We start from the raw sequence: 16993 nt of genomic DNA on the forward strand, positions 1-16993 counted from the left end.
TTCAGTTGCAGCTAAAAGGAGTCTGCTAGTTGGAAGAAGACCATGTCGGTTTGCTTAAAATATAAGCCGAAAAAATTATATGCTACCCTCAAAATCTATTTGCTAGGATAGTTTTTGTCTTCTTTTGACAACCCCATCTTTATCACTTCAAGGTTACTGTTGAATATTAATCTGAACCAAGCTTGCTCTGCATCACCACTTCTCAGGGATGTCCACACAGTGAAATTGGCCCCTGGAGCTCATTATACGCCACTGGACAGCCCTATCCCCAGGGCTTTGTCAGTACCAATACTGGTAACTCTAACCTTTGAAATAGTCCAGCTGGTATGTGGCATTAAATTTAGCCTATCTACCGTGGCTATCTCCACAAGCAGAGTTAAAGGATCTTAGATTACCCATCTGAAAAACAAAGTTAAAGGCCTCCTTCACTATGTGTTTGCTCAGCTACCCAAAAAAGAAAAGATTCGTTCGAGATTGAAAACAGAGTGCTCAGAGAAGTACTCAATTTTGTGTAGATGAGATGAAACTTCTATGATATTCTTAGGTTAAAGTCAGAGCTGTTGACCTTTGAAATACCACAAAGATAAAGATTGAAATGGAATAAAATTTTAGGACTGCTCCATGGAAAAGGCTTTTAATACCAGGAGTTAGAAACTAAATCTTTCTCCTTTTTCCACATACATTAGTATGTCTTGGGTTCAACAAAGTTATGCTTCTTTTTTTTTTCTTCTCCTCCCAAATGAGCTTTTTGTCTGCTTGTTTAACATTTAAATAAACTTTTTATTTTAAGTAGTTTTAGATTTACAGGAAAGTTGCAGCGATAGTACAGAGAGTTCCCATTATAGCCTCTACCCAGTTTCCCTTGTTGTTACCTCCCTACAATACCATGGGACATTTGTCACAAATCAATATTGTTACATTATTATTAACTAAACTCCACACTTTATGCAGATTTCTTTTGTTTTCTCCGAATGTCCTTTTTCTCTTCCAGGATGTGAAAGAGGTTTTTAATCTCTCCCAAATGTATTCAAGGGAGAACTTAAGAGAGAAGACTCAGGAGAGTTCAGGGTTAAAAGAGCTTAGTTATTTAACTTGGGAGTTCTTTATAATCCATGTGCTTTTCCTCTTTCCAGCTACGCTATAAAGAAACATTTCAAAAGACCAAAGGGAAATACCACACTGTGAAGGATGCCCTAGACATCGTTTATCATCGCAAAGTCACAGACCACATCAGTAAAGTACGCCCCTATATATTTCTACTTGTGTTGGGCTCAATAACCCACCATAATTTTTAAAAGTATCCTCCCTTTCCTAAAACTCTCTGGAGACAAATGGACTTTTTTACATTAAATTTGGGTAAGATGTTAAAGCCGCCTTTGTGCTTTTACCACAGATAAAATACAAGGAGAACTACATGAGCCAGCTGGGAATCTGGAGGTCCATCCCTGATCACCCTGAGCATTTCCACCATCGAGCAGTCACTGATGCAGTCAGTGATGTGAGTCTTGAAATCTTCTATTTTTACATATGAATTAATATGTCCACATGACAACGAAATCAAACACTGCATAAAAACTGATTAAACACTTGACTAAATTTTAGCTCTTGTGTATGGATGTTTAAGTCATAAAGCTCATTGCTAAATAAGTGAGCTTCAACTCAGGAGACAGAAAAATATATTCAAATTTATAAACCTTATTTTTCTTCTAAATGTGTTACATCATAATACATGACTGGAAGTGATATATTTCATGTAAATGATAACCTATTTTTGAGCAACTGAAGAGACAACTTCAGGACAATTAAGCAATTAAGACACATGACAATGCTTATTTAGAAAGAAATTTCAGCTCTTTATATGAAAATACAGCTGCGGAGCTAATGATGTACTCTCTAGGCAAGTATGCCTGTTAAATTTGAATTGCTTTACTTGGTATTAAAATGAAAAATTCCATATGCAATACAGTACACCATAAAGTGAGCAGAAATCAGTATTATTGGAAATGTCTCTTAAATAATTATTTCAATACTTTATTATTCTATATACCTTAGTGATCAGACCTTCTATTTGTTCTACTTGTATCGATGCTAACCTACTGCTATTTGGAGATAGGTACTTAAAACTCTCTGGTGATATTCTTCTCCCAGGTAAAATATAAAGAAGATTTGACCTGGCTTAAAGGCATTGGTTGCTATGCCTTTGATACCCCCGACTTCACTCTGGCTGAAAAGAACAAGACTCTCTACAGCAAGGTATATATCTACTCAAGGGTAACGACCACATCCATGAAATGTACTCCAGTGCCCACAGAGAGAATTAGTACTGAGGAAACAGCTTCTCATATTTCCATCCCTATCCTTGCTTCTAGACTCTAAAGTTGGAGTATATACTACATTATTCACTCTACTCAGGAATTATTTTAGTATTGGCCTCATTGACAATAGTAATCATTTATTTACATCACTCATTTGAATTTGATAAAAGGCCATCTCAGTACAACTCCTCATGGCTCTTCCAGAATTTCCTAATATGTCTCTGGGTGATTTGATATGGAGGCAAATAGAAAGTGAGATTATTTTAATCTACAAACTTGACGTGTGACTTGAAGCAAATAACTTTGTTTTTATGGCCTCATTTTCCTACTTACAAAATAAAGCAGTTGGATTAGCTTCCTTTGAGTTCTAAAATAGAAGTCAGCAAACTTTTCTGAAAGGTTCCAGATAGTAAATAGTTTACCCTTTGTGGATCACATTCATTCTGTCACATATTCTTTGTTACAATCCCTTAGTACTATATAAAAAAGTTTTTTCTTAGTTCATGGGGCTATTTAAAAACAGGTAGTGGTCTAGATGCTAGCATACCCCTGCTCTAAAATATTATGATTATCTGATTCATTACTGGAAAACTACTTCTAATTAGCGGACTAAAAACTGCCTTCGAGGGCACACGGAAATACCTTCAAAGTAAAATAATAATCACTATAAGTATTGAAACAAAGAAGAAACTGATTTGGGTTTTTGTCCAATATGGAATATAGATCTATTTGACATCCATTCAATGAAAGTATGTATTTGGGGGCTAGTTTTTAAGACATTGAGGTGGGTATACCCTTCATTGCCTTGGGAGCCAGAGTGTGTTCAGTAATTACTTTTTATCTCTATGAATGACTTAATCACAATTGTATACAATAAATGGCATATCTCATTCTTAAGATAATCACAGATGCTATCAAGTAACCATGTTCTATTTTCTCTAGTATAAGTATAAAGAGGTATTTGAAAGGACGAAGTCAGATTTCAAGTATGTTGCTGATTGTCCAATCAACAGGCATTTCAAGTTTGCAACTCAGTTGATGAATGAGGTATGTATGACCTGATCCAATTGAGCCTATTAGCGTCCCTTAAGAAGTCTATAAGTGGCGTTTGATTAAAACCCAATACCTAAAATGACAGGAAAGCCATTTTAGTGTTGATTCAAGATTACGCATTGGGAAGGCTCTTATAATATCACTATCTGATGAGCTCTGCCAAAAGCATGAATAAGAACAAAGGAAGGGGCTGTCCAGAGTGGAGTGAGGTCCCCACAGCCAGCACAGCCTCTGCTCGCACTAGCACAGGGCAGCACAGCCCTTTGGGTGACAAGAGCAAAGAGGTAAAGGATTTTGTTGACTGTCAGCTGAACTCCCTTCAACAGGGAGGGTATAGGATTCTGTGTAGAGTTGGAAGACCCAGAAGTTCAAAGTTAACTTAGTATCCCTTACCAGGGCACAGAAATGGCAGCCCTAAGGGGGTAGTTGTGATTCACGCCTTCAAATGTATTGCCATTGTGACTCATACGTTGGTGCAGAGAAGTGTCCATTTGCACTCAGAATATTCCTTTACCTTCTACCCAGTTTTTCCTGGAACTGTCTTTGCAATAGTTTAAGGTAAATTTAGCTTAAAATGATGAAAGAAGCAAGCTATGAATTAATGTATGGATGGAAGGTTTTTACATTTAATTTCCTATCTTTGTATTTTCCACAGATTTACATAAATTCAAAAACAAAGTTAGAAAATTAGTAAAATGTGTCAGAAGATGAAAATGTAGCCAATGGTATATTTATTTCAATATGTAACTTTTTTGTTGTTTATAAATTTGATTTAGTTTATTTTCAGTAGATTTCCAGGTGGGATGACTCTGAAGAATTACTGTTGGTAGGTTCCTAGGAAGACAGTCTTGATATATTTTGTTTCTATTTTTCTAATTCACGAAGGATTTCCAGGTCTCTTTTATAATCAAATAAATTAACTAGCATATTAGAATGTGTCCATGAATATACCTTTTGACTCTCACAGCCTAAAGTAGTAAACCTGTAGCTTGTCAGTGCCTTATTTTAAATACAATTTAAGATGTCATAAAACTTAACGTTGCTAATGACATCATATGTAAAGATGGAACATGTTTAGGTACAAGGTATTTCAATTTTGATGTTATAACTAATCTAGTCCAAGCCCCAGCCTTCTCCAGGCCATCTTCTTTTGCTTAATTCTGTTCACCTCCCTATTTTCATTACCCTGAATGCTGTGGGAGCCCACCTCTAGAAAGGACATTTTTCTGGCTCTCTGAAGTATCTTGGGACATTTGTGTATAGCCTTGAAGTTGTTGTACTCTTGCTATAATTTGATATGATGTTTGAGCAGAAAAAATACAGAGCTGATTATGAGCAGCGGAAAGATAAATACCACCTGGTAGTCGATGAGCCTAGACATCTGCTGGCTAAGATCGCAGGCGACCAGATCAGTCAGGTACTGTGATGGGGCCGCCTGGACGGCCAAGCAGGACTGTGCTCCAAGTTTCTCATGAGATGTCGTCCCGTCTGCTGCAAGGATGTCATAGGTTCTGCCTATGATATTGGGATGTTCTGTTCCACACTATCTGTGTAGCCACCCAAAGAGCCCACGAGCTCTTTGAGTGTGCCTGTCCATGCTCCGTGTCCTCACGTGTGCTGTGGTGAACATGAGATGCACAGCTGGGTCCTCACACCCTTCATCCTTCAGGAGGGCCTGTGTGTAAACTGCAGTTGTAAAGTGCGAATTAAGGTGCAAACGCAGAAACAAAGAAACAAATTAACGGAGGGAAAGAAGACAGAACTCCTTACTGTGTTTTCCTATTTCAATGATGTCACCTTTTCTATGAGGCAATTTTGGTGGGACTGGCTCTATTATTCCCCATTCACAAGGGCTGTGGATGGTCAACTGCAAATATCACGTCACCCTGCTTGGCATTTTAATGCATTTGGTTGTCTTCACCCACACATACACGTGAGAGCACAAAGTGTGTGTGCCTACATCTCTTCACTCAGAGGTGATCAGGATATAGAGCTATGTTCTTTTCCGTCTTCACAAGTCTCTTTTGTGCTTCACTGCTCTTTGCATGAACAGAGAAAATATAAATCTAGTGCCAAGATGCTTCTGAAACAAGGATGTAATGAAATTCTGCGCCCAGATATGTTGACTGCCCTCTACAACACACACATGTGGAGCCAGGTAATGTCTGATGTGATGCGAAGAAGAGATTTAGAAGCCTTGGGGGCATTCACTTCTAGGCTTCCCCTGATTTCCTTCCGTGGCCCCCTGACCAAGCTGGTTTCACATGACAAAGCTGCATAAATATTCACTGCCTGTAAATGAACTCTGGATGTGGCCAAGTGTGGTGCTGTAGCAGCCAACATTTGTAGGTCTTCTGACACTTTTGGAATTCCAAGTAATATTAACTGAGACTATTTCAAAGTTTTTCAAACTTTTCCAAATTGGTGTAACTTTATGTTTTTCAATATTTGCCCCAAAGAAGTAGATTTCTTAGAGATTGAGGATGATAAGTAAATTTGACAGTATTTAAAAGATGTGACTATTTAATGTTTTCATTAAATGACTACACTGTACCATTTTGGAGAGATGAGGATGACAGCGCAGCTCTTTGAATATTGTGCATATTCATAGCCCCTCTTGAGTTTGATGCTGAATTTGCTAGGTTATTTCCAGCACATCAGTCCTCATACACCCTTGTTAACAGCACTGCTGATCACCTTGCCTTCCTACAAGGTCAACTGAAGCACACACCACCACCTTCCCGTCATACGCTGGAAGGTAAATTTGAAGCAGCAAGAGACATTGATAATTGCTTAACTACCAGATACGATGTTAATAAAAGGCCATTGTTCCCACACGCAAAGAAAGTTTTTAATCAGGCTTTTGTATTAGCAACTTGTTTTATCACTTTAGTTTGACATCAGATCAACACATGAAATGAGGAGGATGAGGTCTTCCTATGAACATCCTGTTTGCCTGAACTTTCACCTTGGTCCCGATATGATCATCAGATAGTTGTGCATGGAATTTTGCTGTGCTCTCTGTCTGTACTGCTTGAAACCGCTTATGTGCATGAAAAAAAAAATCATGACTTGAAAATTTCAAAAATGAATGTCTTTAAAAATAACTACTTCAAAGTGTATGTATTCATTTTTTTATCTGTTCCATCTTTGATATGGAAACATACTTAAGAGATCATGTATATTCGATGTAGCATATTGTGAGCGAATCATTACTTGCCAGAGTCCAGAGAGCATGGGTCTAGTCCTGGCTCTGAGATTCACTCTATATTTGCCCTTAGCTCATACTCTTAACCTCTCTGGGCCTCAGTTTCCACATGGATAAAATATATGGAAAATATTTATTATTATTATTATTTGCTCACTCTATTACACTATTGCTATCAAATACAGATTTATATAAACATTTCCAGTTAAGAAAGCATGGCATCATCCCGCACACCTATGGCTTATATAACAATCCTACTCTTTGCCGTGGGACTCTCTCAAGAGGAAAACTAGAGTCCCTGAAAGCCCTCTCTCCTACTTCAAGTTAACTTGTTCGTCTCCTCTACAATTTAGATCAAGTACAAGAAAAATTATGAAAAAACAAAGGACAAGTTTACCTCAGTTGTGGATACTCCAGAACACCTACGTACTACAAAAGTCAACAAACAAATTAGTGATGTAAGTACAAGAAACACTGAATGGATTTTTGGCCTTGGGGGGGCACTTGCAAATGTGGAGGGGCATTTTAGATGGCCACAATGTTTGGAAAAGTTTTTTTTTTTTTTTGGCTGCATTAGGTCTTTGTTGCTGCGCCCGGGCTTTCTCTAGTTGCAGTGAGCGGGGGCTACTCTCCGTTATGGTGTGTGGGCTTCTCACTGCGGTGGCTTCTCTTGTTGTGGAGCACGGGCTCTAGGTGCGCGGGCTTCAGTAGTTGCAGCACATGGGCTCAGTAGTTGTGGCGCGCAGGCTTGTGGGATCTTCCTGGACCAGGGATCGAACCTGTGTCCCCTACGTTTGCAGGCAGATTGTTAACCACTGCCCCACCAGGGAAGTCCCTGTTTGGAAGATTCTACTGCCATTTAGAGGGAGGGAGGCAGGGACAATAAGTGTCCTACTATGCTCAGGACTCTTCTTTTACAGTAAAGAATTGTTCCAACCAAATTGGCAGACACCCCATTGTAGAGGCACTGGAGCCTTAGCAGAAAGCATGAAAGCACCTGTTGAGTTTATGGAATTCTCTTTCCTTTATATACACTCAATGACAACAACAACAATGTTGCCTTTATATGTTTACATTATGTTGCAATGTCAATTGAGATACATAAAGTTGTCTCTTTCTGCCTTTTCATCTCCTTCAGATACTGTATAAGTTGGAATACAACAAGGCCAGACCCAGAGGCTACACCACAATCCACGACACCCCCATGTTGCTGCATGTCCAAAAGGTCAAAGATGAAGTCAGTGATGTAAGTTACTAGGACGGCTTTGCAGCCCCTCTCACTTTGGCCTCTTTGTAATGTGCTATAACAAACCCAGGTCCACTTATCTATTCCTGTGTAACAATCACTCTAAATGTAGTGGTTTGAGACAGGAGTCATGCTTTTTTGGCTCACAGTTCTGTGAGCTGAGTGGGCACAGTTGAGTGGATGCTCTACCCCACGCGCTACAGCTCAGGCAGGAAGGCTCACTCCCAGAGCTGGCGCCCGATCACGGCTGGGCTGGGAGCTCAGCCATTGTATAGACAGGAGCCCCTGTATGTGGCCTTTCTGTGTGGTTTGGCCGTCTCACGGCAGAGTGGATGGGTTCTAAGAGGCTAGAGTAGAAGCTTCCAGACCAGTCTGAAAAATGCAGTGTGCCATAAACTCTATTAATACTCTCTAAGTTTTGTCTTGGCTAAGAGGAAAGGGTAGCCATTAAGTTCTAATACTCTGAATTTGAGGAGAAATTATATTCATATATTTTCATATATATAGCTAGATTCTATGGTGGAAAACTATCATAATATTGGTTAAAAATATATATATATAAATATATATATATATATATTTTTTTTTTTTCCCGGTACACGGGCCTCTCACTGTTGTGGCCTCTCCCATTGCGGAGCACAGGCTCCGGACGCACAGGCTCAGTGGCCGTGGCTCACGGGCCCAGCCGCTCCGCGGCATGTGGGCTCTTCCTGGACTGGGGCACGAACCCGTGTCCCCTGCATCGGCAGGCGGACTCTCAACCACTGCGCCACGAGGGAGGCCCTTAGATTAAATATTTTAATGGCTATATGGGCACCATAAAGAATAACGAAGGCAACTGTGGAATCCCTACCCCAAAGCCTTGACTGAGGCTGGCGCTCAGGAATTCTTTGGTAGCTAAACAAATGGGTTCACACTATTGACTCTGAAAAATGCTAAATACACCAGTGCACTGGTGCCAAGAAAAATGCTAAATACACCAGTGCACTGTTGTATGCCAAGAAAAATGCTAAATACACCAGTGCACTGTTTATGAAGGCAGAAATGTATAAATCATTTAAAAAACATTTTTTATATTTTTTATGTTAAAATAAATTTTGACACTTTGGACATAAACGTCGGGTATTCATAAACATCTATAAGGTAGATCCCTTATGTGGAGCAGCCCATTCCCTCTCAGTGTAGAAAGATGAAGCAATTCTATATCCACTTCCCTAAATTTCTGATTGTAACAATAACCTGAGATGTTGATGAAAAATATGAATTTCCAAGTCAGTCCCCCAAAGCTACTGATTTACTACATCTATGGTGAAGCACAGAAAATTGTGATTTTTATGATCAGGCAAGTTTAGTAAGCGCTACTATGGCTTCCGTAGAACAGTTTTACTCAGTCACAGTAAGACCTAAGATCCTTCCCCAATAACTAGTGAGAAGTCCCAGGTGGAGTCCCAGGGCCCTGAAATTTAAAAGGAGCAAAAGTGGGTGAAGCTAGAAATTCCAGGCTAGACATGAAAAAATGACCAGTTAGGCTCAAAGAGGCTAAGCCTTCCCTTTTCTCCCCCTCCCATTCAAACCCACACATGCCCAAACTTACCAGCGATGGCTCTAGCAATGACAGTAGTGACGACAGCATTCATCCATCAGTTCATTCATTCATCAAATATTTATTGGGTTCCTAAGTGCCTGATGCTAGGAATGAGGTGATGAATGATACACAATCTTTGCCCGCAAGGGATTCAGCTCAATGGAAAGAATAGACAGATAAATATTTATAACACGACATGATAGCAGCTACAACTGTAGGGACATGGAAGAAGGGCAAGCCTGATCCCATCTGGGTGAGCCAATGGGGGAAGGCTTCTCTTCCATCAACAGTTTTCAAGATGTCCTGAACTCAGGAGTTTCTGATTTGGGGACAGGAAAACCCACATGGATAGCTGTCCAGCTGCCCCTTTCAGCACAAGCTCAGAGGACATAAGTTCTATGGTGACACTGGTGAACATACACAATGTGTCCTGGGGAGTTGGTTTTAAGATCTGAGACAGGATGGTGCGTGTCACATAGCTGCACGGCTGCATCCCTTCTTCACAACAGACCGATTCAGTCTTAAGGAGTATCATGTACTATATTATGGTTTTAATTTCTTGTTTTTTAAGATACTTGTGGGCTGCTATAAAAAAAAAATTGACCTGTGTTTCCTCCCACAGCTGAAATACAAAGAAGTTTACCAGAGAACTAAGTCCAACTGTACCATTGAGCCTGATGCTGTTCATATCAAAGCAGCCAAGGATGCCTACAAAGTCAACACCAATGTAAGTTCCAGAAATGTCCCCAAGCCTAAGAGGGGTTCATCAGCTTCTGTAGGGCACATGGCCTCTTTTGACATCTTTTCAAGTGATTGAGTTCTAGTGAGTCCAGATCAAGGGTTGGGCCCCAGAGCACGAGTGATAACACTGACCCCTAAATGCTGCCCATGGTGCTTACAGAGGACAGTGGGGAAGAGCAAGGACGGCCCACGGATGTTATACCCCTCAGCCTCCATGTTAGGATGCTGAAAAATGGGGGATTTAATTCTGAAATGAAGGTTACATTTTCGACAGTGTCTCCGGTCTCCATGTTCTTCTCCTGCCACAAACTCTAGAGCCTACTTCTCCTGAAAAAAAAAAAAAAGAGAACATTTGAGCTGCTTGGTGCTGTCAGGAGTTGGCCTAGACCTTCCTCCTGTTCACATCTCCCTGCGCTGACTCATTTCTTTGTGATGGGGCATCTTAAAGCCTCAACCACAGAAACATTTTTGTGCATTTAAATGAGTATCGACTTCTTAAAATATATATAAATGGTTATATAATGAAATATTGTAAAACCCAACTAGTGCCTACTAGTGCTACAGAGAACTTATATTTATTAGGGCCAGCAAACTGAAATGCCTTTAGGGACTGGCAGGTATCGTACAGGTGTCCTGGGGATGGACAGAGGGATGGGTAGCAGGATTGATGTGGGATGAAGCAAATGCAGTAAAATGTACGTTGTAGAATCTAGGTGCTGGGTGTATGGGTATTCTCTGTAAGATTCATGCAACTCCTCATGCATCTGAAAATTTTCACAATAGAATGGGGAAAAGTTGGATCACTTTTTAACTTATAAAACATGTTTATCTTATTGCATACCAATTATACCTTGACCAAAAAAAGGAGAAAGAAAAAGAGTGAGGAAAGAAATGTGCCTGATAATGAGGGCTCTTCCCAAGGACACTCACTTCTGTGCCTCAGGTTCAGCCCAAGGCAGCCAGTTCTCCAGCTCAGATGCAAGTCTAGCAAGTCCACAAGCACCTCTGATGCCTGGCTGCCCAGGTTTGAAACCCAGCTCCACTGTTCACTAGCTGTCTCACCTGGGCAGCTTACTTAGCCCTTCTAGGCAGTTCCTCAGCTGCTGATTTTATATAGTTGTGGTAAAGAGTAAATGAGTTCATATCTATATATCTATATATATATATATATATATAGCACTTTGAAAAGTGCCTGGAATGAAATAAATACTGCAAGTGTTTAATACTTTTTTAAAAAGTCTGAATTTAGTTAGAAATTAAAAGTACTTGACTCTGAAAATGATTAGACTGCACTGGCAGAGTGAGTTTGAAGAATTGTTTCGCCAGGAGCCTTTAAAAATTTTAGCCCCTATTTTGAGGCCAAAGGGTCCCACAAGAGGACAACTTGAGTGGCCAACTAGTTGCATCCATTGTACAGAAATTTTACTTGGGGCTCTCTCTTACATAAAGAACCATGACTGGTTACATGTTAACATGCAAGATGAGTCCCTCTGTGCAACGTGTGTGGTTGTGAATTCAGGCCACTGAATGAAGTGACTTGTTTTTGTCTTGTTAAAAACAGCTGGATTACAAGAAGCAGTATGAAGCCAACAAAGCCCACTGGAGATGGACCCCTGACCGACCGGACTTCATCCAGGCCGCCAAGTCATCCCTACAGCAAAGCGATGTGAGATAAGAGAGGCAGTCAGAACTGCATGACATACCTGAGACAGAAAAATTTATCTTTATTCATAATAACCACTGTCACAGGTGTTAACCCTAGCTCATTTGAGATCCAAGAAGGACAGGAGGGTTGTAAGGTGTGGAAGGCAAGCTCAGGAAGCAGACCTGGCCACAGAGCCTGGTCTCCCATGGCTGGGCCCAAACACTAACGGCTCAGAGTCCTGAGGGAGGCAGGGGAGGGCCAGGAGGGCTTTGTCCTGGCCTCGGGGCTGGAAAGGAGGAGCCCAGCTTTCAGTGGGCCCAGCAGGAAGCCCCTGCCCCCATCCTGGTAGCAAATCCCCATAGTGCCCTTAAGAAGAGGACTCCCTACAAATTCAACCAAATACCGGCTTCCTCCTGTGCCTGTCACCCTTTCCCATCTTCCTCTGTCTTTCTTCTCTTACAGTTTGAATACAAGCTGGACCGGGAGTTCCTCAAAGGTTGCAAGCTTTCTGTCACTGATGATAAAGACATGGTGCTGGCCCTGAAGAATTCTATAATAGAAAGTGATGTAAGTATTCAGTCCCTTCCAAGAGGCCTAACCTCACTCAGGGCTGTCTTCTGCAGCCCAGTGCCCAGGGGCCCGCAGCACAGAGGAGGCTGCTGCCCACGTCGACACCAGTGACTTGGCAGAGCAGAGCGGCAGCAGTGGGAAGCTGTTACAGCCAGGTGGCCGCTCCTGATCTATACTGCACCTCAGGAAAATCCACACGCCGCAGTGGGGACTCTGAAGGCCTGTTTGGACTCTATAAGGAAACGTATTCATTTCTGTGGGGTCATACGCTTCCTATGCTTCCTGTGTTTCCTCATCTGGAAAGGAGGAATGATAATGCCTCCCAGGGTTTGCGGGAGGGTCCAATGACATATTTAAAAGTGCTGTGAACTAACGCTGTATGTATAAAGATTCATCGTAAGATTCATTCTGATTGTTATTAAATCCTCAACTTGCATGAGATAAAGAAAATCCTTTTTTGATATTTCCCAAGATTTCCAAACATGAGGTCTTTTACTGAGTTTAATGATTCTACTCTGTCAATGATGCTATTCTCCCAGCTCTATTTAGTAACTTGGGAGCTTAATAAAAATATGCAGGAGAGTCAGAGGAGCTGAAGAAATGCTTTTTTCACCCCTGCAGCTGAAATACAAACAGAAACATGTCAAGGAAAGAGGAAGCTACCATGCCGTGCCCGATACGCCTCAGATCCTCCTGGCAAAGACAGTCAGCAATCTGGTGTCCGAGGTAACCCTCCAGCACCCCACAGGCTTGCCTTCCGTCTTGGGCTGATGCCCCAGGCAGGCATTTAAACAAGCTCTCTGTGCTTTCCCTCAGAACAAGTACAAGCAGCATGTGAAGAAGCACTTGGCTCAGGGCTCATACACAACACTGCCGGAGACCCGGGACACTGTTCATGTCAAGGAAGTGACCAGGAACGTCAGTGATGTAAGTGACCAGCCCCAGGACTCTTGGCAGCAGCAGTGGCACTTTACCTTAGAATCCAGCAAAAGACCGTAAGCGGCATTTTTGCTTACACTTTCCTTTGCGTTACTTCACTCTTACCATCAGTACCTATATGTGAATTTTGAACGCTGGTTTAAAAGACAACTCAATATTTATTGGCTTTCCAATTACGGCAACTGTGGCAGATGTGGGTTTGGCCATAGGATGTATTGTCTAGCAATATAAGATGTCACTAACCTAGTGGTAATAAAGGGAGGGAGCATTGATGGTAAAGATTAGCCTCTCCCACCATCTCCCCTCTCCTTAAACTGCTGAACAATTTTAGAGAAGTAAAGTCACCTCTTTGTATCTCAGTAATCTCTGCCCACTACATCCTTACGGATAATGCTTTAATAATCATGGTATTATATTTTATGAGCCCTGTGTGGTTCCATTTATTTTAAAAAGGTAGAAATGGTAAATGAAAGAGTTTAATTTGCTTGTCATCAGTTCTCCAAAGACTGGTGTGTGGTTCAATGACAGGTTCCAGGACAGAAATGACAGGGAAGAACTAGAGTATATATCAGAGACCCCAGTTCCAAAATGACACCAAAATGGAGAGCCACGGATTTTCCTCGAGATCTTCTCATAGTTCTTCAAGTAAAACAATTCTGTTCCTAGCTTCCTCTGCTCACATAAGTAATTCTGGCTCTTTTTAGACAAATTACAAGAAGAAGTTTGTCAAGGAGAAAGGAAAATCCAACTACTCCATCATGCTGGAGCCCCCAGAGGTGAAACACGCTATGGAGGTGGCCAAGAAGCAGAGTAATGTAAGTTTCTCCTCTCACTCTCAGGGGGCCACTTGAGCTGGTGGGTCCCACATCGGTATATGCTGGGCTGGGTCCAGTGAGTGGTCACCCTAATTTCTATATCTGGTGGTCTAAAAAATACGGTAGTGGGGTTGATTTGGTTTTAATAAAAGGTTCCTTTCAGAAAGATAGCGTATCTCTCAAGTGAGCAAATGTTTTCTTTTTCCAAATAAAGGTCGCTTACAAAAAAGATGCTAAAGAAAACCTGCATTACACAACAGTGGCCGATCGGCCAGACATCAAGAAGGCCACGCAGGCAGCCAAACAGGCCAGCGAGGTAAGGGTGTGTTTAGAAGGTACCCAGTCCCAAGTGGTCACTGCAAACAAGTAGTTGGTGGTCACTGGCCACCTAGAACGTGGTGCCCATTCTGGTTTTCTTTGATGCAGGTGGAGTACAGAGCCAAGCACCGCAAGGAAGGCAGCCACGGGCTAAGCATGCTTGGGCGTCCAGACATTGAAATGGCCAAGAAGGCAGCCAAGCTGAGCAGCCAGGTAACACAGATGGGCGAGCAGCAGCTCTGATGCGAGGGGATGTTTAAAGACCTTGCAGGAAGAAGCGATTCCCAGAATGAAAGTGCGGTATCAGCAACCAGAGAGAGACTGCAGCACTCCAGAGCTTTGAAAATGATATCACGAAAAGCTTTGAAAAGTTATATCAGATGCAGTCACTTTTAGTTTTTCATTCAGCAAACATATATTGAATGCCTGGACTAGTAACTAGAGGCAGTAGATGTCCTCAGACTATATGTCTATGGCTAAATAATTACAGTTTGGGGTTGTAAGTGTTTGATCGAGGTATGTACAGGGGAGCTGAGGGGGAATGCCTAATTCTAGCAGATTTCATATTATTGAGTAGATGGACTTAGAAATGCGTCCAAACTTGATTGCCCCATTACCTAATTTCCCTTGTGAGACCAGTTATCTAGAATACTCTTGAGTTATGACAAGTTTTCAGACTTTAGATCAGAGACCCCATGATCAACCACCAGATCTTTCAGAGAGCAAGTTTTAGTCCCAAAAGATGAGCTCAGAAATATCTTATCTCTTCTCCAGTTCAAAGATCCTACCTTCTTTTCATTGTCTGTTTTCTCAAGTATTTGTTTGAAGAAATACGTTTAGGATACCTTTGGTGGTTGTATGTATGACTTTCAGCAATGCCAAACGTGGGATCCCAATCTTTTGGAAAATACAAATAACATCAAGTGACAATACAGGAGGGAATTATGAGGAGACAAAAAGTTCAGATGACTGATGACAAGCAAATACTATTTTTAAAAAGTTTTTTAATTTAAAACTCCTATGCTGTATTTTTATTATAAGTTAATGGAATTGTATAAGTACTCGAAACCAAGATATGAAATCACCAGCAAGAAACAGTGGAATCTCTAAGAATAATGAAATGTAACATGAACTTTTCAGTGTAAAAATTTTTAATATGTTTTTAAATCTCCAAGGTCATACCATTAGCAAGTTAAAAACAAGTTGAAATTTTGAAGACTTTGCTGGTTTTACAAATAGAGAGGCCTGTATTTCTTTTCTTTTTTGCGGTACGCGGGCCTCTCACTGTTGTGGCCTCTCCCGTTGCGGAGCACAGGCTCCGGACGTGCAGGCTCAGCGTCCATGGCTCATGGGCCCAGCCACTGCGCGGCATGTGAGATCTTCCCGGAGCGGGCAACGAACCCGTGTCCCCTGCATCGGCAGGCAGACTCTCAACCACTGCGCCACCAGGGAAACCCAAGAGAGACCTGTATTTCTAACCCCAAGTGAATCCTATGATGTGGAGAATGCGTCCCAACCAGATCGTTTTATGAGCTCCCTTTCCTGGGTTTACTACCTGGGAAAGGCTTGCCTCAGGATTGACAGCTTCATGGTGCGGCCCCTGGTCCAAGGAGACTTCCCCTCTGGGTGGGCCCTCCCCGTTCTGACTTTGCTGTCTTGCTGGTACTCTAGGCGGAATACGTCAAAGGCCAAAGGAGAGGGTACGGGCACGGCGCCGCATCTTATGACACCCCTATGATGAGGCAGCTTAAGAAAACTAATGTGCTCATCAGTGATGTAAGACTCGCATCAGTGATCCCATATATCTGTCTTCCTCTTTCTCTCACCTATCTTCTTAGCCTTGGTCAGGGGACTGACCAAGTCGCACTCTTTTCTGTTGGTTTTGTGTTGGAACGTGTAGAATGCTGTGGAAATTTGTCAAAGGATATACTTTTGCACACACCTGTCTTTTCCTGCATGAAACTTTCCCTCTGGAACATGCCTTTGGAACAGGAAGGTAGCGTAGATTTGGAGAGATGGCCTCCTAACTTCTTTAGGCTGCTGACACCAATCAAAAGCTGAAAACAGACTGAGGATCTCATCTGCAACCACACAAAGAAAGCCTCTGCTGATTACCATTGCTGGTGTTTAATACATTTAAGACTGGCGTTTAATACAGTCTCTCAGTTCAGACATACCCTGAATCAACAGTATAAACTGCTCAAAATGTTTTCGCTCATAGCTTTCACCCTGTTTTACAGTCTCAGTGGCAAGAAACGTTCTAATTCTTGGACCTGCTCTTCAGTCTTTAGAAGCGCCAATATACAGTTCAAGTCCCTGAAAAGGAGCAGAACAACTGGATGTTAGATCTTTAAATTTAATTGAACTTTGAAAGAATAATTGATCAGAAACCATTTTCTCACACTATCTGAGCCCTTTGGGGTAATGGACACTGGTATTGCCATTTGCTGACACACGGCCTTGCATGGTTGCCTCTCACTTCCCTGGTAAACAAGAAAAAGAAGGCTTTTCCATTCCATATGCCATGTGAATGTGGTTTTACTGTACTTCCTGCCTAA

At 41.7% G+C, this 16993-nt stretch overlaps 1 protein-coding gene across 34 annotated transcripts in view; it reads left to right on the top strand.

Annotated features, from left to right (window-relative positions):
- Nucleotides 1–16993, top strand: part of NEB (nebulin) — a 226748-nt gene that overhangs the window by 179142 nt on the left and 30613 nt on the right. For 30 of the 34 annotated variants that reach the window (XM_060152892.1, XM_060152893.1, XM_060152898.1 and 27 more), the window contains 15 exons: nucleotides 1134–1238; nucleotides 1394–1498; nucleotides 2149–2253; nucleotides 3258–3362; nucleotides 5422–5526; nucleotides 6930–7034; nucleotides 7715–7822; nucleotides 10030–10134; nucleotides 11710–11814; nucleotides 12256–12360; nucleotides 12985–13089; nucleotides 13180–13290; nucleotides 14007–14117; nucleotides 14332–14433; nucleotides 14544–14648. In XM_060152892.1, coding sequence (XP_060008875.1) covers nucleotides 1134–1238; nucleotides 1394–1498; nucleotides 2149–2253; nucleotides 3258–3362; nucleotides 5422–5526; nucleotides 6930–7034; nucleotides 7715–7822; nucleotides 10030–10134; nucleotides 11710–11814; nucleotides 12256–12360; nucleotides 12985–13089; nucleotides 13180–13290; nucleotides 14007–14117; nucleotides 14332–14433; nucleotides 14544–14648 — 1587 coding nt within the window. Of the gene's footprint in view, nucleotides 1–1133; nucleotides 1239–1393; nucleotides 1499–2148; nucleotides 2254–3257; nucleotides 3363–4680; nucleotides 4786–5421; nucleotides 5527–6929; nucleotides 7035–7714; nucleotides 7823–10029; nucleotides 10135–11709; nucleotides 11815–12255; nucleotides 12361–12984; nucleotides 13090–13179; nucleotides 13291–14006; nucleotides 14118–14331; nucleotides 14434–14543; nucleotides 14649–16993 lie in introns of all 34 variants that reach the window. The other 4 variants (XM_060152894.1, XM_060152905.1, XM_060152909.1 and 1 more) reach the window with 2 other exon arrangements.

Source organism: Lagenorhynchus albirostris, chromosome 6 (assembly GCF_949774975.1).
Source record: "Lagenorhynchus albirostris chromosome 6, mLagAlb1.1, whole genome shotgun sequence".
NCBI classification, from domain to species: Eukaryota; Metazoa; Chordata; class Mammalia; order Artiodactyla; family Delphinidae; genus Lagenorhynchus; species Lagenorhynchus albirostris.